This window comes from Miniopterus schreibersii (genome assembly GCF_964146895.1).
Source record: "Miniopterus schreibersii genome assembly, chromosome: 17".
Taxonomy (NCBI): Eukaryota; Metazoa; Chordata; class Mammalia; order Chiroptera; family Miniopteridae; genus Miniopterus; species Miniopterus schreibersii.
Window position 1 is genome coordinate 2,289,898 of NC_138117.1, and position 22,546 is coordinate 2,312,443.

At 49.4% G+C, this 22,546-nt stretch overlaps 1 protein-coding gene across 1 annotated transcript in view; it reads right to left on the reverse strand.

Moving 5' to 3' along the window:
- Positions 1-3,218: 3,218 nt before the first annotated feature.
- PRKDC (protein kinase, DNA-activated, catalytic subunit) overlaps positions 3,219-22,546 on the reverse strand; it is an 85,494-nt gene continuing 66,166 nt past the window's right edge. The window contains exons 68-86 of the mRNA XM_081116280.1: positions 21,454-21,565; positions 19,930-20,119; positions 18,980-19,154; positions 18,116-18,306; positions 17,303-17,483; positions 16,323-16,483; positions 13,946-14,157; positions 12,392-12,479; positions 12,143-12,286; positions 11,138-11,342; positions 9,887-9,954; positions 9,194-9,414; positions 8,574-8,666; positions 7,238-7,327; positions 6,954-7,025; positions 6,686-6,887; positions 5,451-5,639; positions 4,768-4,907; positions 3,219-4,317 (exon numbers count right to left, since the gene is read on the reverse strand). Coding sequence (XP_080972406.1) covers positions 4,113-4,317; positions 4,768-4,907; positions 5,451-5,639; positions 6,686-6,887; positions 6,954-7,025; positions 7,238-7,327; positions 8,574-8,666; positions 9,194-9,414; positions 9,887-9,954; positions 11,138-11,342; positions 12,143-12,286; positions 12,392-12,479; positions 13,946-14,157; positions 16,323-16,483; positions 17,303-17,483; positions 18,116-18,306; positions 18,980-19,154; positions 19,930-20,119; positions 21,454-21,565 — 2,939 coding nt within the window. The 3' untranslated portion in view covers positions 3,219-4,112. The remainder of the gene's footprint in view (positions 4,318-4,767; positions 4,908-5,450; positions 5,640-6,685; positions 6,888-6,953; positions 7,026-7,237; positions 7,328-8,573; positions 8,667-9,193; positions 9,415-9,886; positions 9,955-11,137; positions 11,343-12,142; positions 12,287-12,391; positions 12,480-13,945; positions 14,158-16,322; positions 16,484-17,302; positions 17,484-18,115; positions 18,307-18,979; positions 19,155-19,929; positions 20,120-21,453; positions 21,566-22,546) is intronic.

Consider the following 22,546-nt stretch of genomic DNA (forward strand, 5'->3'; position numbering starts at 1 on the left):
CCTGGACGGGGCCTGGACGGGGCCTGGACGGAGCCTGAACGGAGCCTGAACGGGGCCTGGACGGAGCCGGATGGGGCCTGGACGGAGCCTGGACGGAGCCTGGACGGAGCCTGGATGGAGCCTGGATGGGGCCTGGACGGAGCCTGGACGGAGCCTGGATGGAGCCTGGATGGAGCCTGGACGGGGCCTGGACAGAGCCAGCAAGCAGCCGGCAGCCAGAGCCGTGCCCCAGGCGCGCCTGAGCCCCGCGGGCAGGGCCGGGCCTTCCGACCCGTTCCGTCCCCTAAAGCGCGGCCGCCGCTCGAACCAGGGCCCCCTCCCGCCCCCTCCTCCTGCCTCAGGCCCCGGTCCCTGGCCCTCGGTTCCCGAGGCGCAGCAGCGCGGATGCCCCGGCCCCGGGCTGATTTCCAGACACTGCGCCGCGCGCCCGTCTTTCCAGAAGGAGCGCGCGCTGCTGCGGGGCTGGGCCGAGGGGCGCAGGGGCAGCTGCGGTGCTGTTATGACCTGTTGGGGGTAAAACGGGGGGTGGGGGCAGCCACCCTGCCCTGGCCGGGGGCTCAGCGGTTAGAGCCCCGGGCTGCGGACGGAAGGGTCTCGGGTTCTCCGCGGGAGGCACCCACTTGGCGTCTCTCCCGCGTGGACGCTTCCCTGCCCCCTTCCACTCTCTAAAAACCGATGGAAGAAATACCCTCGAGTGCCCGCCCGGCGGCCGGAGAGTAGCAGCGGGAGAGAACGCTTCGTAAAGCCTGCGGGTAACCGCTGCGCTGTGCACCTGAAAGTGATACAAAATAACATCGAATGTGAACTGTAACCGAAAAATAAAATTAATAAAAACAAATCCATTTAATAAAAAGAATTTTCTTTCCTTTTCCAGAAAGAGAGGAGAGATTGTAGATCTGCAATAATGGGTTTGTTGCGACATTTGAGGGCAAATTAAAGACTTTTTAAAAAATAAAACAATTTAAACTTTAGTTTTTGTGGCCGTTGTTCATAGTCATTTCTTGAATGTCTCCACTAATAATGTATTCAAGATAAATACCAAGTTGTTCTTAAAAATTCCTCGTTGTTAGGGATCTGTTTCAAATCATCGCTGGGCCTTCTCTTGGCTGCGGCGTTCCGAGTGGGGCTGTCAGGAGGAAGGAATCAAGTAAGACGCATTCCGGCTGGAAGCCGTGGGTCCCCTGGCTTACGAGGACATTCCTCGGTTGAGCTCAGCTGAACTGTGCACGTGGGCTGTAAACACACCAGGCTTTAGAAATTCAAGCAGCTCAACGTGCCTAAAATGTGCTCCACCCCGTGGCTAAGCGCTATCAGGATGGGAAAAAGCACCTCGGGTCTTTTCCTGCTGACTCCCAGTGTGGAGTGACCGTAACTCAGTTCTAACGTGGGACCGTTTCTGGATGCTTCCTACAGGGCAAGACCAGTGCTCCAAATTACAGTCTAGAACAATGAAAATGGTTTTGAGCAGTGCTGTCCAAAACAAAACCAAGCTTCCAGAGGAAAACTGTTGACTTTAGTGCCCTCTTCTCAACTGCCAGGTTAGAGACTTTTGCCCGGCCGGCGTGGCTCAGGGGTTGAGCGTGGACCCATGAACCGGGGGTCTCCGTTTCAGTCCCTGGTGAGGGCCCAGGCCCGGGTTGCGTGTTGTTGAAATGCCCACACCGCCCAAAGCACCTAAGGATCCAGTGCAACCCCCTCGACATGCCAGTGGCTTTTGCTTTTTCAAGGTCAATCCTGAAGTTTTCCAGTTTTACAATGTTCACAGAGAAACGTCCAACCCTGACAGCTGTGCTTTCACGTCCATTCATAGGCAATATTCTGAAGTTCACAAATACACAGTTTAGCAGAAATTACTGGTTGTTAATAAAGTTATTTCAAAATGTCTTGTAGGCCAACGAAGTGATTCTTCTCTTTGACCACCCTTCCTCCGTCATCTTATCCCGTGTGCTGTGTGCAGACACCGTCAGAGCTGAGACAGTGGTTATGGCGTCGCCCTGATCTTAAAGGAATTGATGACGGACTTGGCTTTAGTTTGATAAAGTACTTAAATCAGTATTCATAAACACGGATTCACTCAAGTCTTTTTTGTTGAGTTTTTTAATATAAACATTCCCGGATTATTTGGGGGTTGAAAAAACAAGTTTGTTTCATATGCAATCAGAATATAATGTTAAAGTCTATTTACAATGTAAATATTACCATTATGTTTGCAAAACTTAAATAATAGCTATGAATATGTATATATAAATAAATCCAATATTACACAGTGCATGTTTACTATTTTTTAAATGTTTTTTTTATTGATTTCAGAGAGAGGGAAGGAGACAGAAACATCAATGATGAGTCATTGATCCGCTGCCTCCTGCATGCCCCCTACTGGGGACCGAGCCAGCAACCCAAGCCTGTGCCCTGACCGGGAATCGAGTCATGACCCCAACTTCATGGGTCAGTGCTCAACCCCCGAGTCACACCGACTGGGGAGTTTACTTACTATTTTTACTAGCCTCTCCCCGCTCAGGCGTCTCCCCTACTCGGCACAGGGCACCGATAATGAAGTCCAGCACGCTGCTCCATCTCAAGATGCGGGAAGCAAATGGAGCAATCTGTCCTACTTCTGGAAAAATTCTTTGCTTGCCTTTAAGCTCACATTTCTGAAAGTGTATGTGGCTTCTGTCTTTAAAAAGTGCTTAATAACAAAATTTCTAATAAAAAATTCTTAATATTATTCCTATTTCCTTATAATCAGTAGAGATGTCTTACTTCCTGGTTTCCAAACCAGATATATTTTTCAATTAAATTTATTGGGGTGACGCTGGTTAATAACGTTGTCTGTCCAGTGCACAGCCCTACGATACACTATCGACACCACGCTGCACTGCATGGTTATCGCCGGAAGTCTGCTCTCTCGGTCGCCATGCATTTGACCCCTTTTACCCCCTCAAGCCCCCAGCGCTCTTCCCCTCTGCTAAGTGGCCTTCTGTTGATTATGAGCCAGATCAAATGCCTTTATTCAGCCAGAGTCACGGGGCTGGAGCGTGGACCACGGGGGCGAGCCAGACACGCAGCCCTACGTGTGCACCGAGGACGTCACTGTCCCGAGCAGCTGTTCGGGCGTCTGGCGAGCGCTCTACACTGTGACTGTCTCTTTTTGTTCATGCTCATGGTTTCTGATGGAATTTCCAAGCAGTCAGCTTTGAAATCAGACTCACACACAGCCATCTGGTAACAATGAACTTTTATTGACATAAAAAGTAGTCATTAGAAAACAGTTTCCCATAATATGGGGGCCTAGTTAATGAATATATCCCACATTATCAGGAGTCAAGTGAGAACTGTGGTGAATCAGGAGGCTTTTTTGGTTGTTTTTATGCTACAGCAAAACATCTTTACCAGGTCTCGTGTACACTGGGTTTCCACATGCAGGACCGCTTATTTTCCTTAAAGATGAAGTTTCTTTGAATAAAGACTATTTGCTGAGAACATAAAGGTTTAGTGCCACAATGCATTCACCCTATAGTTAACAGAATAAATTTGTCAAGTAACATAACAACATACTTTATATAAGGTGAACATTTTGGTTTTGAAACTGCATAAAAGTTATACACTAATTTGGGAAAAAACTTTAATCTTCCATATTCTTAACATTATCATTTCTCAAAATCATACAAAAGTTTCCAAATACAAATGTTTGAAAGAAACAGTAATAAAAAGCTCAAGCCAACCTGAGAACAGTCCCAGGTGTGTGGAGGTTTTAGAGGAGGGGCCTGCGCCCTGCCTGGGAATCCAACGGTGACCTCCTGGTCCACAGGCGGACGCTCAGCGCTGAGCCTCCCCGGCCGGGCCACACTCGCTCCATTAATTAGGACAGCTGGCTCGCCTGTCACAGCGCCCGGGACGCCTCTCACCGCACACGCGCGTGGCCCAGACATTCGCCCTCCCACTAAGCCTGCTACAGCCCTAAGCTAACTCCTTACTGCAGCCCAGTCATTCCTTCACCTCAATATTCCCTCGGTCGCCACGACCTTTTCTTCTCTTTAGAGCTTCGGGAAAGTGGGCTGGGGGACGCGCAGGGTCTTGCTTTCCTATCTTCCGCCCGCGGGCTCCCCCAGACCTCACATCCAGGGCTCCCAGCCTCCCCACGTTCTGCCCAGGATGTTGGGGTCCGTCGCCTGGTCAATCAGGCAGTTCACCTGAGCCTCCTCCGAAAGTCCCCTCTCCGCTTCTTGGGCACGAAGGCTGTGGTCCTTGCTTCCTCGGGCCACTGCGATGTAGTCGGCAAAGGCAGGCACCGTCTCATGGCCCAGGCGTAGCTCGTCACTGGAAAAATAAACGGGTGCAAAACCGTAAACCAGCCACTGCTTCCCCGGGTCGCCCCGTTCCCAGCTAGCACACCTGCCCCTCGTCGTTTATAGGGCTCGTCTGCGCTCGTAACCTGGGGGTCCGGAGGTTCCGTTTGTAGACAAACAGAACGTGAGGGCCGCCGTGCCCCTTCGCTTCTCCCGGGGGCACAGCGCAGCCGAGCGGGCGCCCCGACGGCGGCTCCACGGTTAATGCCCGGGAGCCGCCCCGTGTCCCCGCACCGCCCCGGGCCACGCTGCACTATGTCATCAGTGGGTGTGGAACGGTGTCTCTCTGAGCGATGCTGAGCGCTCACTGTACAGCGGGGGCAGTGGGGTAACATCCCAGGCCGGACGGAGAGTTCTCGGCGCCGAGGGGCCGTCCCGGGCGGCGCCTGGGGTCCCGTCTGCTCCCCACAGGGCGTCTCACCAGGTAACAGCTGCCGGGTTGGCGCCTGCTAACTTCCTCGCGGCGTAGAACACTTTCTGCCGGGGGTACCAGTTTCTCTCTGATACGTTTATTTCTTGAATCCACGATCCTCCCTTTTTCAGCATTTTCTGCTCAAAATTCTAAAGGAAAAGACAACAGTGTACGGGGCCGAATTAAACAGGTGGACGAGTGACGACCGTAAGGAACCGGGCTCTGCGGCCCCTTCCACGGGCTCTCCCGGCGGCGCCGATCCTGGGCCGTGCAGCTGCAGACACCGCGCCCTCCGCGGGCGCCAGTGCTGAGCTCTGCTCTCGGGCTGTCATTAAAGAACCCTGAGATTCAAGAAAGCGGTGCTGATCTTCGCGACCAAGAAAGACCTCCTGGGGAACAGGTTTTAAAATAAAAGTTGTCTCTGAGAGAAATCGAGCCCACCAGCAACGGGCCCCTCCTTCCTCCTCTAGTTAGAAACACACTCAATTGAAACAACAGTTTTGTCCAAATAAACGTTACGTTTCTTATCTGGTTTTCAGGCCAAATGATCCCGAATGTTAATTTTGAGAAATGCTCTACAAAACCATGTAAATATTTCAGTAAACACATCCGGATGCCTTTCCATCGTATAAAAGCGGACGGCAGGTCGATGATGCCGTGATAAACGTGACCGAGTTTAGAAGCAGCCCCACCTTCCAGTCGAAGGAAGGCTCCTTCACGAACACGTCCATGGTGGTGGTCAGCAGGTCAGGCTGTGCGCGGAAGGCCCTCAGGCTGTGCACCATGACGCTGTACATGACACCTGTCTCTCTCATGGGTAACATCAGGTTGATAAACTGGCGAGTCAGACGAAACGGCATCAGCTCAGGGACTGGCAGAAACTACAGAGAAAAACCCATGCGAGAAACAGAACAGAGTAACTAGAAACCTCAGAGGAATAGGCACAAACCATCTCTCCGTGGTCACTGTCCACATCTAGTGAGAACAGGAAAACTTCTTTTTATACGAATATGAATCTACTGTGCCCAAGAATAATTAACAGCGTCATCCTGGCAATGCAAACCCCATGCGCACAGGGCCACACAGCCTACGGAGATTTAGAAGCACTATTTAAAACATCCAGGGGGCCCGGCCGGCGTGGCTCAGTGGTTGAGCATCAACCTAGGATCCAGTAGGTCGCGGGTTCGATTCCAGGTCAGGGCACATGCCCAGGTTGCGGGTTTGATTCCCCAGCCGGGGACGTGCAGGAGGCAGCCGATCAATGACGCTCTCTCATTGATGTTTCTCTCTCTCTCTCTCTCTCTCTCTCTCTCTCTCTCCCTTCCTCTCTCTGAAATCAATAAAGGCATATATATATATATATTTAATATGTCTTTGTTGATTTCAGAGAGAGGAAGGGAGAGATAGAAACATAACTGAAGAGAGAGTCATTGATCGGCAGCCTCCTGCACGTTCCTGACTGGGGATCGAGGCCCTGACCAGGAATCGAACTGTGATCTCCTGGATCCTAAGTCGATGCTGAACTGCTGAGCCATGCGGGCCGGGCAAAAAAGGCGTATTTAAATAAGTAAATAAATAAATAAATAAAACATCCAGGGGTGACTGTCAGAGAAAACATCTGCATCTATCCTGCACAACACACGCTAATTATGCAGCTTCATGGAACTGCCTACGGTCGTCTCTTTCTACAGGAACATGTTCTTCTCAGCTCTGGCGGAATAATTTGCCATCACACCTGTGCGACCTGTCTGAACCATGACGAAATGAAGCCGAGAATACCCCTTTCCACTAGAATGTCGAATTTAGTAATGTTCCCGACAAAGCTGACCCAACCGACGTGCTGTTTCTTCCTTAGGAACTATCCACTCCAGAGGGTGTCGCCAAGCCCCGAGACTAGCCGAGGACAGAGGGAGCCTGGCGGGCCTACCTGCGTGGCCGTCCCGAACGCGTGCCCGAAGTCAATCCCGATCATTCCGCCGGTCTCCGCGCTCACCATGAAGTTGTTCAGGTGCCTGTCCCCGATGCCCAGGATCCAGTGGCTAATGCACATCAGAGCGTGAGAGGTGGCGAAGTGGGTGCGCAGAGCCAGGAAGGCCTCGGGGCCGGTGCTCATCCTCAGGAAGGCTCGCCTGCGGAGGGACACAGGCTGTGGTCTCGGCCGCGCACCGGCCGGTGGGTAAGGCAGCCATACTCACTTCAACAGATCGGGCGGCACTCTGCTCTCTCTTTTTCTGAAAGATGTGACTGTTTCGGTGCGACTAGCTCTCCTGTGATTTAATAACAGAAAAGGTCTGATTAGAACCTTTGTTCTTGTGACTGGAAATCTAAAATTCTTTATTTACACTGCAGCTCAAATATAAAATAACTAGATTTTGATGATCTCTCTGGGGTAAGTCTTTCTAAGGAACAAAAGTAAAGTATATATGCAACTTTGAGAAGCATGAACTAGTAATAAAGAGGAAAATCTAAACAGACTTACTTGTACATGAGCATGTAGGCGCTGGCGTCCTGTTTCCCAGTCGTCCTTGTCAGCCAGTCTCTATACTCAAATGGAGGGGCTCCGGGATCACTAGCAAACAGGGAAGAGGGAACCAGCATGAGGAAGGGATTCAGCATTAATTATGTGATTTCAGAGGCAGAGATCACCAAGAAGTCACCGAGAAACGGTAAAGAGATAAGCGAAATAAATACGACCTTGAGCATGTTTAATATTAACACTGAGCCAGGCTACTCTGGATCTAGGATTTCAACGCATCGTTCCTCATTCTCAATTTCTAAAGAAACCAAAGTTATTTCTTGTGCAAAAGTTCGGGCACAAAACAATTGGATACAACAATTTTCCCACTGCATAGAGAGAGAAAGGAGAGGACCCAAATAAAGGTGTCTGTGACCTCGGCGTATGGGTCTAGAAATCTCGTCCCAGAAAAGGCCGTGACCACAGGACGACAGGCGGGAACAGCGGGGAACAGCCACGTCACCGCCCAGACAAACCACCCCAAGTTACTCGCTGAGGACGGAGTAGGTCTGTTTCTTCACCTAAAGCCCGGCCCTACTGGCTCTCACGGTGCCCAGCAGGCAGACACACGATCCCCAGGAAGGGCAGCAAAGTGCTTCCTTAGAGGACAATGGGTCTGAATGGGATTTGAAGAGCTGTTTTCGAGAGAACCTGACAGGCAAAGGCAGTAACTGGGCAGATGGAAACATGTGATAGTTGTAATGTTTGGCCACTTTGGGGTTTGTGTCAAAAGCTTTAACAAGTTTTCCTGAAAAATACCTAAAGACAGAACAATTTTGCGACATATGACTTGATGGCGCAATTAAGTTGAATATTTTTTGAGTTGCTACTAAGTTAATTTTGTAATCAGAACTCTGTTTTCAACTAAATTCTCTCCTAGTTTCAACTGGGATGAAAATCTTCAGTTTGAAAAACTGCAACATGCAAAGAAAAAAATAGCGATGACTTTTAGTAACGGGGGTTGGAAGTGCCTTGTTTCAAAAAGATAGCGGGCCCTGGACGCGCTGGCTCGGTAGCCAGAGCGTCAGCCCGCAGACCGCAGGGTCGTGGGTTGGATTCCTGGTCAAGGGCACGTACCTGGGCTGCGGGTTTGACCCCTGGCCCCGGCTGGGGCACGTGCGGGAGGCAAGCAGTCGCTGTGTTGGCTGGGCCGAGAGCACCCATGAAAAGGGGCCCTGAAATGTGACTGGAAACACGGGGAGGAAGAGACTGATGGGAAACAAGTCTGCTCAGAGGCAGCAGCCGGCTGGGGGGCACCGGGCGGGGCAGGCGAGGCGAAGCCAGTCCGACTCCACGTTACCTCGTATAAGCTGCTCTCTCCTCTTCCGACATGTTGCTCAAAAGAAGGTCCTTTAAGGTAAAAGTATTTTCAATCCATTCGATTAATCCTAATCTGTAAAAGCAGAATAAAAGGTTATGAATATAAACCCCAAATGCTCTTTCTTTACTAGAGAGAAAGTTCTGTAGAATTAAAGCAGAATATTTAAAAAATGTATTTTTATTGATTTCAGAGGGAGGGGGAGAGAGAGAGAAACATCAATGATGAGAGTCACTGATCGGCTGCCTCCTGCACACCCCCGACTGGGGATCGAGCCTGAAACCCGGGCCTGTGCCCCGACCGGGAATCGAACCCCGACCTCCTGGACCACAGGTCGGTGCTCAGCTACTGAGCCACGCCGGCCGGGCAAGGAGTAGACTTTCATGTCAATTCCTCACTTACTTTCTCCACATTAAGATGAAAACCACAGGCTTACGAGTGTTTATTAGTCTGGTTTGCTCTCTGTCTTCCTGAAATCGAAAACTCCGACCTGCCAAGCGACCTCCAACCCCGCCTCAGCCACGTTAAACAGGGACTTGGCCCAGGGCTGACGTTTCCATTCCCGTAAGTCCACCCTCGGACGACAGTGCCCAGGCGGGTACCTGGAGGTCATGGGTATGACGCGGTAGGTCCTCAGCTGCATGTGTCTCTGGCTGCAGGCGGCGTCTCGGGAGAGGACGCCGTTCATGACCCCGAAGACCTGCTGGATGCGCTGGTCCTGCCGCAGGTCCTCGCCCCCCTTCACGAGGAAAGGGTAGTCCCTCTCGTCATGGCCGCGGACAACGATGCGCTTCGGCTTCCTGATAGAAGCCATTGTTTTCACCTGAGAGAGTTAAGGAAACGTTTTAGGAGCAGCCAGCCCGTCAGCCACCAAGAGGGGAAAGCGAGGGTGGCGGGCACACGCCGCTCAGGGAGAGATCTCTCTGAAAACAGGTGCGGCAGAGGAGAGAGAACCGAGGGCGGCGGGGTGTCCACACCGCCCTCTCGCGCCCACAGCGGTCCCTTCCCTGCTAGAGCACCTGCTCGCACATGAGGGCGTCCGCACAGCAAGCAACGCACAACCTCCCGCAGTTGCTCCAATGCATATATTCTGCAAGTTTATTACGTCCTGAAGTAGGACTGATAGTAAAGCACGGGAAAGATTAAGAAATTCAGTAAATAACAGGGTCAGAAAACTACATACATCTGAGAACAACACAGGGAGTTAACTGCAGAAAAAATACTCTCGTATCTGAAGACCCGCCTGCCACACACGACAACCCACCTGGGGCGACCGGGCCCCACAGGGCACCTACCCGCTCATCAAACCCCGCGATGCGGGCGTGGTATTCCGGCACCGGCTTTCCTTTCCCGTCATACTGACCTGCGACAAAACCAGAAGCCTCCTGTAGATAGTCTGTTACAGGACCCTGTGCGTTGAAAACACGGCTGCTGCGCTGGGCGGTGTTGCCCAGCGGCCGCGCGTCGGCCGGGGCCCGAAAGGCGCCAGCTCACCCCGGGCCAGGGCACCTGCCCGGCCTGTGGGCTTGTCCCCAGTAGGGGGCGTGCGGGAGGCAGTCAGCCAGGGTTCTGCTCTCACATCCATGTTTCTCTATCTCCCTTTCCCTTCCTCTCTCTCTAAAAAATAATAGCTATTGATCTAATTTAAAAAAAAAAGCTAATGTAACTTAATAAAAATTTTTTGCTGAAAGTTTTCATTTAAAGAAAACGGACTTCAAAAAATGCTATTAAAAGTAGGCTTACAGCTGTAATATAAATAAGACAGTAATTAATAAATAATAACAAGAATAAACTGTTTGCATGCTGCCAACTGTAGACCTACTATTGCCCGCCCCGTATTTCTCAACTTGACTAAGGCAAGAATTCCAAACAGCAGGAAAAGCACGCTGAGCTACACCAGTGTCCTCTCAAGAATCAAGCTGACTTTCTTCAAACTGCCTGTTTGCGATGCACAGCTGTTAATAATAACAAAGAAAAGTATTTCTCCGAATGGTTTTTATATCCACTGGAATGAGTAACCATATTAAAGCATTTATTTGGGGGGGTTCTGGTGAATTCCAGGGTGAAGAACATGAAATGTACAAAAACTGTCTTTGAAAATGCTGGGTTCACATCTGACCAACCTGCCCTTACCCTCAATGTCACAGTCCTTTCTCGGGAGGTAGGTCACCATTATCTCGTCACTATGAACGGGACCAGCACACAGCGCCTCCTGAGAGTGATCTGCACTTATACCTGCATTTTGTTTCTGAGGAAAAGTTACTCAGAAGCAGAGTGTGGGTATTTTTTAGAAGAAATTATGTTACTGCTATTATTAGACAGAAATCTGAACACTCGTCATAATCAGGAATATAAGGAAACGAAAATCCAATTAGACACTGAGTAAAGCACACTGATTTGAAGTAATTATAAATTTTCCTAATGATGAAAACATGGTGACATTTTAAAGTAACAACTACTACCAAGATCCTGGTATTGTTTTAGAATCAGAAGCTGCAGCACTGCTCTCCTCAGAGTAGCTCCGTCACTTCCAAAGGCGAACTCACCAGGAACCTCCAGCTCATTTCTGAGGAACTCCACTCGGAAGTCGCTCATCCAGGGTGAGCACTCCTTCAGATTCCCAGGGGCCTTCGAGTCTTTGCACATTTTCAAAAACAGGGTGTTGGAAACGTCACTGAAGCCACGGAGCCCCATTCCGGGTAGCTTGGAACCATGTCTCCCGAAGTGCTTATCAAGCTCTTTCCCAAAAGCCTGAAATGAATAACAACTTCCCTTAAATACTAATGTTTAAGGTAAATTTGAACTCTGGAAAAGGTTCTAGTCTTCTGAATGTTTATAATAAATAAGTACTCAGTTAATTATATAGGGTTTTCCCTGTGCTTTCATGACTTATAGTTTTGCTTTCCTTGAATGTTTCAGCATCTTAACACAGCACCTGAGGCCTGTCTTTGGTTGGTTTGTGCTCCTTTGGAAAGACAGGAGAGTATGGCTGGTTCCAGACACAGATTTTAATAAAGGCTCTAAAAACTTGGGGAAGTCAGCCCTGGCCACTCTGGTTAAAGTGCCAGCCCGTGGACTGAAGGGTCTTGGGTTCGACTGCTGGTCAAAGGCATGCACCTGGGTTGCAGGTCCAATCGCTGCCCCCACTCGGGGTGCGTGTGGGAGGCAACCAATTGAGGTGTCTCTCTCACATCGATCCCTCCCTCTTCCCCCTCCCCCCTCCCTTCCACTCTCTCTAAAAATCAATGGAAAAATATCCTCACCCCTTCAGTGAGGCTTAAGAAAAAAATTAAACTGCATGTAACCTTCATATCTGGGAATCGGAGCATGAAGAACCCAACAGAATAAAAACCCCAAGAGTTTACCTACTGCCCCACTTGCCACTATATGACCTAAAAATATGCCATTGATACTTCAGAGAAGGCATCAGACCTAAAGAAAGTTACAAATTCAACAGACATTTTAAAACCAGAATTGCTAACAAACCAGCAAATACAGGTACTGACGTTCACAATGACTGTCACCATAAAGCAGGCGGCCAGCGCACATACCTTAATAAACCTCCTTCTGAAGGCCCCGATGCCTGGGGCCTGCGGGTCCCCCAAGGCCGCATACATTCTCTCGTACATCTTCTCAAGGGTTTTTTTATTTACAGGGTTTTTTGCTAATTCAGCTTTGATGTCATCAGTCCAGTCCTGGGCGGGGGGAAAATTTTTTAAAAAAAGGAGAGAAATCAAGCTAGATTGTAAGTAGGCCTTACCTAAGGCCTACACTTTTTGGGCTAGAAGACGCAGGATTACCTTAAAGATCAACTCGGGATTAGAGAGTTGCTCCAGGGCACCGATGAAACCTTGAATCTCTCCTCCTCGATCCAACTTCTGTTTAATCCTATAAAAATCACCAAGGTGAGGTGATCAACCATCTTCCACAGACCAAGGTGGTAATTATAATTATTTTTACTTACATATAAAACTATACATAACTAACTACAGTCTAGGGAAGAAGCAATTTAAAAATTCTATCTCATATTAGACGAGGGACAAAGTATGTCCCACCATCCCCTCTTATCCACGGTTTCTGTGGTGCCAGTTATCCACGGTTAACTGGTTCATTGTGGTCCAGAAATACTAAGTGGGGAGATCCAGGGATAAACCGCTCGTGAGTTTTAAACTGCAGGGCATTCCAGTGCCGAGATGGAACCTGGTGCTGCCCCACCTGGGACGGGAATCGTCTCTGCCCAGCAGGCCCAGCCCACTTTATCTCATCACGTGGGCACTGTGTCATCTCACGTTACCACCAGAAAGGTGAGTGCAGAACAGTAACACGTCCGTGAGAGACCACGTCCACGTAACGTCCATCACAGTATGTTATAGTTGTTCCACTATTACTGCTGCCAATCTCTTACTGTGCCTAATTTATAAATTAAACTTTACACTGGTATGTCTGTATAGGAAAAAACAAAGTACATATAGGGTTTGGTACGCTCTGCACTTGCAGGCATCCGCTGGGGGTCCTGGAGCATGTCCCCCGTGAATAAAGGACAGCTAAGTGCGTTCCGCAGAGAGCGATTCTCAGGCAGGTAAGACAGAAGCAAATCTCCTCGCAAATAACGTCAACATTTTGATATATACGATTTGATAAATAAAGTTCTGAAGTTACCGTATGAAAGAGAAGGCCACTTTCTCAACACATTTTTAAAACTGTTCCCTTTCTTTCTTTTAAACTGATCCCGCTGCAGTGGACCCGGCTGAGAGGCCGTGACAACGGCTGGGCCCAAGTCTTTGTTGTCTTCTCAGAAACAAAACACTAAATAATACAGCAAATCAGCTCATAACAACAACAACACAGCTTCTGACAGAATGCCCGCTAGGACACCTCGCATTTATCAAGTATTCTTGCAAAGTAAGACGCCACTGCCGGTTCTGTCTCCACGTGTCATCAACTGGAGAAATGAGAGGAGTGGCGCCTCAGGCAGCCTACTGAACCCTAATTAAGAAGAGGGGCTCCCTGCATATTTTCAATTAAAGAAGAATTTCAAGAGCCGACTTCAAAAAACATTTCATCCAGCCTGTTCTAACCAACAGGTTGCTATTCGCATAAGGGCAGAACGTCTCACGAATAACATTCTAAGATGAAATGTAATTTAAAAAGGAAAGAAATTCTACAACAAATCACACACCCAGGGTAGATACATTTAACAAAGATATCTAAGATCTTCTGTGCTCCGGTGAAAGCTCTGATTAACTTGAAGACAAACCTAAGCTTCCACGTGTTTGCTTTTACCACACACATTTTTTTATAAACTGCAGTATTTAACTACCGTAGAAATCAACCTAATTTCCCTGCAATATCACCTTGCCACAAACTCCTTATTCTTACGACCAGCGGAAGTGTCTTTGAAGGAGAAGCTTTCACTGCTAATGATAAACGGGTAGACGATCGCCTGCGGGTAGTGGTCGGCGATCTCCTCCACGGTGTGCTGGACGGCCACCGCTTCCTCTTTGTCCAGTAAGGCCACCAAGTGGCTGATCCAGCCAATGAACTGCCAGCAAGGGATGGAAGAAATCTGAAACAGAGACTGCGGCTTAGTAACGAGTAAAACGTTAAACATTGTTTTATTATAAAAGTAACTTGCCCAATATAAAAAGTATAGCCCGGTTGGGCGTGGCTCAGAGGTTGAGCATCGACCGAGGATCCAGGAGATTGGGGTTCGATTCCCAGTCAGGGCACATGCTGGGCTGCGGGCTCGATCCCCAGTGGGGGGCGTGCAGGAGGCAGCCGATCAATCATCATTGATGTTTCTCTCTCTCTCTCTCTCTCTCTCTCTCTCCCCCCCTCTCCCTTCCTCTCTCTGAAATCAATAAAGATATATTAAAAACAAACAAGCAAATACTTGCTGTGTACATAACAGAGGATTATGTCACTGTTTTTGAACTGCTGTATTATCAACTCAAAGTTGGCCTATTTTCCAGTGAAACATCTATAAATGTCATTAAGGAGCCTTCCAGATGGCCGTCCACTGTTTACAGACGTGGCCCAACTGTCGAAAAGGCAGCAGGAAGACAGAGCCTTGTGTGGGGTGAGCACAGCAGGGGCACAGGAGCTGGTGACAGGACACATGGGGGACTGCAGGCTGCTTCCATGTGCCCGCACACTAGCTGCTCGCTGTGAATTCATACACCTCAGGGTCCCTCCGAACATGGTGCCCCTGGCGGGCACTGCGGTCCCTGGGGTGGGATGCTGCTGGTGGGCACTGTGATCCCTGGGGTGGGATGCTGCTGGCGGGTACTGCGGTCCCTGGGGTGGGATGCTGCTGGCGGGTACTGCGGTCCCTGGGGTGGGATGCTGCTGGTGGGCACTGTGATCCCTGGGGTGGGATGCTGCTGGCGGGCACTGCGATCCCTGGGGTGGGATGCTGCTGGCGGGCACTGCGATCCCTGGGGTGGGATGCTGCTGGCGGGCACTGCGATCCCTGGGGTGGGATGCTGCTGGTGGGCACTGCGGTCCCTGGGGTGGGATGCTGCTGGCGGGCACTGCGGTCCCTGGGGTGGGATGCTGCTGGCGGGCACTGCGGTCCCTGGGGTGGGATGCTGCTGGTGGGCACTGTGATCCCTGGGATGGGATGCTGCTGGCGGGCACTGCGGTCCCTGGGGTGGGATGCTGCTGGTGGGCACTGTGATCCCTGGGATGGGATGCTGCTGGAGGGCACTGTGATCCCTGGGATGGGATGCTGCTGGCGGGCACTGCGGTCCCTGGGGTGGGATGCTGCTGGTGGGCACTGTGATCCCTGGGGTGGGATGCTGCTGGTGGGCACTGTGATCCCTGGGATGGGATGCTGCTGGCGGGCACTGCGGTCCCTGGGGTGGGATGCTGCTGGCGGGCACTGCGATCCCTGGGGTGGGATGCTGCTGGCGGGCACTGCGATCCCTGGGGTGGGATGCTGCTGGCGGGCACTGCGATCCCTGGGGTGGGATGCTGCTGGTGGGCACTGCGGTCCCTGGGGTGGGATGCTGCTGGCGGGCACTGCGGTCCCTGGGGTGGGATGCTGCTGGTGGGCACTGTGATCCCTGGGATGGGATGCTGCTGGAGGGCACTGTGATCCCTGGGATGGGATGCTGCTGGTGGGCACTGCGGTCCCTGGGGTGGGATGCTGCTGGTGGGCACTGTGATCCCTGGGGTGGGATGCTGCTGGCGGGCACTGCAATCCCTGGGGTGGGATGCTGCTGGTGGGCACTGCGGTCCCTGGGGTGGGATGCTGCTGGTGGGCACTGTGATCCCTGGGGTGGGATGCTGCTGGCGGGCACTGCGGTCCCTGGGGTGGGATGCTGCTGGCGGGCACTGCGGTCCTGGGGCTGGGATGCCGCTGAGATGTACTTCTTCCTCCCTGGCCTAAACAGTACACTGAGCACAGGCGTCAGCAGATGTTACAGACACAGCTCTGCCTTTACGGACAGTAAACTGCACCACAGAGAAAATTCCCATCTCTGTCCCAAATATACCTCCTCCCCTATTCCTTGGGGTCCTTGTTCGGACACAGTGTAATCACCATCCACTGAGGACAGTGGGCAAGGGTGAGCCCTCCTCTGCACAGTTTTAAGTTACATGGTGGTCTTGGGAAGTAACACAATTCCGGGCCTGTTGGGAAAAGCTGAAATACGTGCATAGTGCGTATTCAGGGGTCTGGATGCAAACAGGAGCACGTCCCTAAGTTCTGTGGACTGAAGACACTACCTCTCTTGTCATGAGGCTCAGGGTCTCCTCTGGAAACTGCTCTATGATCTGCAGGAGCCTGGGGAACCTCAGCCGGGCCTCCTCGGAGTGCAGCCTTAGAGCCTTCAGCATCCCGTCCACCACGAGGGCCGGGTACGTCTGCAGCTCCTCAGACTCGGTGGCTGACACGGGAGGGATGGGAACAGTCAGTACATCCATGAACACAAATTATACATTTAACGCGCAATTCTAGGCTCCCCTTCTGGCTTATATTTTGTGGTATGTCATTGTTTCTTGTTGGTTTTCCCTCTGACAACTACTTTAAATCAACAAACAGCAGAAGCAGTTTTGGACAATATGGAAAAGTTTCTATCTCGAAGCTGAGCTTTCCTGCTGAGTTACCCAACCTGCAGAAGCAGTTTGCTTTCTGGGCTGGGAACACAGGGCAGCCGCTGGCTACTGAAGTTATCCCAGGAGCAGGAATCAGAATACAGAGCTGAGAACACCAAAGCCACCAGCAGAAAATGAAAGTGTAGCCTGGCTGGTGTGGCTCAGTGGTTGAGCGTTGACCCATGAACCAGGAGATCACGGTTCAATTCCTGGTCAGGGCGCATGCCCGGGTTTCGGGCTCGATCCCCAGTAGGGGGCGTGCAGGAGGCAGCCGGTCATTGATGTTTCTATCTCTCCCTCTCCCTTCCTCTGTTTTTGAAATCAACAAAAACATATTTATAAAGAGAGAAAAAGACATACCAATCCCAATCCCACTCAGTATTTAAAAAAAAAGAAAGTGTAAAAGAAATGAATGGAAAGACAGAAGACAGCGTGGCTCCAGGACAGAAGCTAAGCAGGCCGTGCTGCCTGGAGATGTCATTCCTTCTCGAGAGGCAAGACTTTTCTCACTTAAAACGAACACACAAATAGGAAGCCAAGAGCGTGTACGGAATTCTCAACATTTCACATTCACATGAAGTGACGCAGTTTCTTTTTCTCTTGTGACTCACCTGACGCAGACTCTTCCTGCTTGCGCAGCTGCTGGTCACAGAAAACCACCAGCGTCATGTGGGCATCGGCCACCCCGGCTGCGGGCTGCTGGTCCCCACTGGAAGGCCCGGCTCCCTCCTCGGCTACCCGCACGGCCTCCGACAGGTAACAAAATGCTCTCTGGTACAGCCCCGCGGTCACCTGGAATGCAGAGGTCCCAGAGCACCTGTCTGTGTGACCGAAGCTTTGGGAAAACTCTGTTTTCTACTTGTGATGATCAAGGAAGACTACCTGCGGTCCATTAGTCATAAAGTGACAGATGGAGAAAGCTGGCCATGTGGGAAGGGACAGTCTGCCCTGACTCTGATAGAGTGAGGTCCTGAGCGTATAAAATACAACCAACCAAAGACGAGTAAGCCAGGTGTGGGCCAGACGGTCTGCGGTCACACAGAGCAGGCACCCAAGTCCCTGTGGGTCATGCAGCCTGTCGGGAACTTAGAGAGATGGGGGTTGGCGCCTCGGGGCCCGTGCCCTACGTAGGCGCTGGTGACACTGTGGGGGAAGAAGGCGAAGCTGCACAACTACAGGGAGGTGGGTCACGGCGAGATGACCAAAAGTGCTCCTTAGTGACAGGAATTCTGTTCAGCAAAGTTTCAGGTGGTTCAGATGATCCTTCTGTCACTGAGCTGTAATTACGATGTGACCATGGTGGGGGCAAGCCCCCCGCCCTGACTCTGCCCTCTCCCCATCATTTCTCTCATGTAGCTGAAGGTTGCACATTAAGGATGCACAACATGCAGATGTGAAAAGCTCGTGCTCGCAATAAACATTACCTTTTCCGCATTCTCCGAGCTGGATCCAGAAAGTTCCAAGATTCTTCGGGCCTTGCTCTCCTCAATCTCAGCAAGGCAGCTCGGCTCGCTGCTGAGAGCATTCGCCATGATGCGGTAAGTCGTGCCCAAGAGCATGTTGCGGTCACGGAGACCCAAAGGGTTAGTGCTTGAGTAGCTTGGTGTGTTCTCACCTGTTGGATTAAAACACAACAAAAACCACACACACAGGCTCGCATGAGATTTCTTTCAGAAGTAAATGAATACCATAAATGAAAAAAAAAAAAAAAAGAAATTTGCAGTGTCTAAGTTGTTTTCTATTAAGGAATTAACTAAAATAAATCTTGATGTGATAAGACACTACTTCAGACACTGGTCAGGGGTCTTGAACCAACACGAGCAATGACCGTATCTGAACACACAGAGGCTGAACATTTAAAACACGGACTGACTTTCATTCAAGTGTCATCGTTCTGCGTTTCCTCCCTGAGTCTTAAAAGTTATACTGTTAGGAAAAGAGAAGACCTGAGGGAGAGAAAAGCTTTTTATGTCTTCATTTTTTTCACAAGGTAATTCTTATACGTAAACATAAACTTTTCAAAATAATTAAACTATTAGGCTCACTAACTACTAAAAAGAACTTTTACTTTCAATTCTACTTTGTAGACACAGAAACAAAAGCTCCCAGTGTCATGGTCAAGGGCAGCACTAAACTGCAAAGTATCTTTGGCTCCAACTAGCTAACAAAATCACCAAGGCTTAATTCCCAAACGCCAGATAAAGCAACACAAATAATCATTTCAGAAGACGCAGAGATATGACATGAACCAGCATTCTCAGGCCTGTATAGATAGAGGAGCCTCACACCCAGCAAGGAGACTGTCTTCAGCACGGTCAGGATCTGCTCGGGACAACGCTGGCTCTGGCTCCGGCCGTGGCTGAGCCTACAGTAGCTGTGCACCCATCGCGCCAGCCAGTCCTCTCTGGTCTTTGACTCTTTGTGCAGGTCCTTCAGCAGTTTCATGGCAAGGGAGAAATTGTTCTGTGTAACAGAAGACAGAAAGTAGTACAACGACATAAATGTAATTGTAGAAATAAAAGTGTCTTACAAAAGTTTTTGGTTAATCAGCCTGGTTTCCTTTATGCATGACCCAATTCACCTTCGGGCAGCTAATCCATCTCCTTAGCTTAAATTAAATGTCTTTTTACTTACCATGTGGATATAATTCACATGTATTGTATGCAATTCAGTGTCTTTTATTTACTTATTTATTTATTAAATATGTTTTTATTGATTTCAGAGAGAGGAAGGGAGAGGGAGAGAGAGAGAGAAACATCCATGATGAGAGAGTCACGGATCGGCTGCCTCCTGCGGGCCCCCTACTGGGGATCGAGCCCGCAACCCGGGCATGTGCCCTGATCGGGAATCGAACCGGGAACCTCTCTGTTCCTCGGTCAGTGCTCAGCCCCTGAGCCACGCCGGCCGGGCAAGCATACTTACATATTAAGAAAGAGTCTTACTATCAAATGACAGAACTCCACAAACTAACCCTAAATACAGTTTGTAACTAACTGGCAAGCCTTCATTTTGCTGAAGGGGATCAAACCTGATATTAATCTCATTTCCTTTTTCAATAACAGAAAATAATTACTTTGAAATGATTAGCAAGTATAGAAGTAAGAGTTTCTTTAGTTTATTTTCTTACAAAGAGAAACAACTGCTAACTACTGAATTACCTTTAAGATTCAGATTTTAAAGAAAAGCTAATTTAAGAAAATTCTGCGACGCGGCAGAGGACATGACTGTGGGCACCGACCTGCTTTCGCGCGCTCTCGACCATCTTCATTTTCATGGCAAACTTGCAGCTCTTAACCAGAGAGCTGACGTCCTCCTGCGGCTCCCGCACCTCCACCTCCTCCCTGGGCTCTGCATCGCCATCCAAGCTCATACTAGAGTCATCTGGGCAAACAGTGAGCTTCTCCTCTATTTTGCTGAGGAAGAAACATCTACACAAAACAAGGAAAAATGAGAACGCCTCACGAAAGAAATCTTTGACATGAGGACACTACCAGGCCTAGTTTTGCCACGAGGGTAACAATAGTTGCGGGTGGTCAGCGGCCTGAGCGGCTAAGACTCTGACAGAAACTCTCTTGTACTGTGTGTGGAGAAGTGTGAAAGGAGCCTGGGCAGACCAAAGATTGCAAAGGGAGTCCCGGAGGGGAGAGAGCCAGCGCTGGGAGCCTTCGGTCCTGTACGTGACGCCGCACAGGTCCCGGCCCACCCGGGAAGGACGCGTGTGCAGGGCTGGCGCCACACGCTGAAGGAAAGGCTTGAAAACTGAACTGAAATCGAACCAACAGACGAAGGCAAGAGAGTCTACTACCCAGATCCAAGTGGGATCCTATAATATACATTCTGCTGAGGTTTAGAGAAGAACTCAGAGTCTACACAAGATAATATTCGCAATTTCTAAGACGCACTCTAAAATTAATTGATACACAAAGTCCCAGGAAACTGTATCAGTGCTCAGTGGGAGACGGTCCAGGCGCCAACTTTAAAATGACCCAGGTGTTGGAACGATCATACCGGGAAGGACTTTAAAGACGTCATTTTCACTATGGTACAAGAAATAAAGACAAATACACATGAAACAAATGAAAAGGTAGATATCTCAGTAGAGAGTATAAAATGAACCAAAAGGAAATTTTACAAATGAAAAATACCTGAAATAAAACATTCACTAAACAAAATTTAAAGAGGAATGAAGATAACAGAGAAAATGACAGTGAACCTGAAGACAGATCAATAGTAATGAACCGACCTGAAGAAGAGAGAAAAAGACTTAATAAAAATGAGCAGAGCTTAAGGACTATGGGGGACAATGTTAAATATATATATATATATATATATATATATATATATATATACACACACACATATAATTACATAATAGAGTTGGGAGGCAGGAGGCAAGATATAAAAACAGAATCCTAAAAAATCATTAAGCAGTGTTTCCTTTGCTGCTGTATCACCACCTAACATTCAGCCCTGGGACAGAAGCACCTGGACCACTGCCCTGCGGCCCCCTTGCCCTCTCTCGCTGCCAGACCACCTCGCGCGAGGTGAATTCAAAGTGAGTGGGCAGCGTTTCCCCACAGGGGACGGGATATATTGCTGACGTGGTGAGTTTTGTTAGAACAACTTAAATGGAAAATTGGCAAGATAAGGAAACTTACACTAGATTCAAACCCACATTTTTCTAAACCACAGTCTCAGAGAAAAACAGTTCTGGCAATTTCAGAAAATAATTCATATTCAACTCAACAGGATCCCATCTTACCGATTTGTGATAATGTCATCCCAGATGTTCAAGGGGTCCATTTTAGCATCTGGATATCTGTTTGTCCAGGTTCTTAGAAGTCTCTTAAGGGGAACTAGAGATGATAAATTACCTAAAAACAATATCAGAGGACGGTTATATCCACAGCTCAATGACAAGACCAACGTACAATGCAGGGCTGTCATTACTACATGGAAACTTAATTTAAATGTATTGTCCAAATTAGAAAATTTTGGCTCTTCTTTCACAGCAGGAACACAAAGTTACCATACTAAACCTAATATATCCTGGCATTAAAACTCAATTTCTTAAGAATATAAAGTGGGGAAATAAACATACAATTTTTTACTTTTAGCAAAGGTGTACTTCACCCACATTCCAAATCAAAACAGCACTGACAGCTAAAAAGGTTCTCACTGGGTTGCAACCAGACGTCTTGGCAAAACCTGTTCTGAATTGGGACAGGGCTCCTTACAGTCTCTGTCTACGCCATTCATGAGAATATTCATCACTTAGGCTAGCGTTGCGTGGCTGTACCTAATATGGAACACTGCCCCAGGCCCTGGTGCGCACAAGGCTACATGATAATAATAATATCCAAAGCTATCTGACTTCAAGGTGTGGCAGGGCAGTAAGAAGCTAGAAAAATTCCTGGGCAAGTGGAATGGGGAAACTGAGGTAAGAAAATCAAACAAGGACAGTCTGGGCCGTTTGCAGCAGCTTGGGAATCGCCAAGACCTTATCTCCCCAACCAAGGTCACTTGAGAGCGAATGGTTTATACCCTCCTCCGTAACCAGAGAATGCTCAGCAAAATTCACCCTGGTCAGGGAGACAGAGAACAGAGACCCAATTAATGACATCTGTGCCAACTAAACCCAAGACAAATAAAGCCTGGGGTCATTTGAATGGTATCACTTGGGGGATGTTAGGCAGGAAAGACAGCCGCTGGACGGGGGAGGGGGGAAGAAGGGGAATTTTTCTCACCCACTAAACAAAGAAGTCAGCCGCCTTAGGACTTGCCAAACAAGATGATCAGGTGTATGTACAAACATTCTGAGATAAGCCACAACAATGTAGAGGGAGACTTTGAAA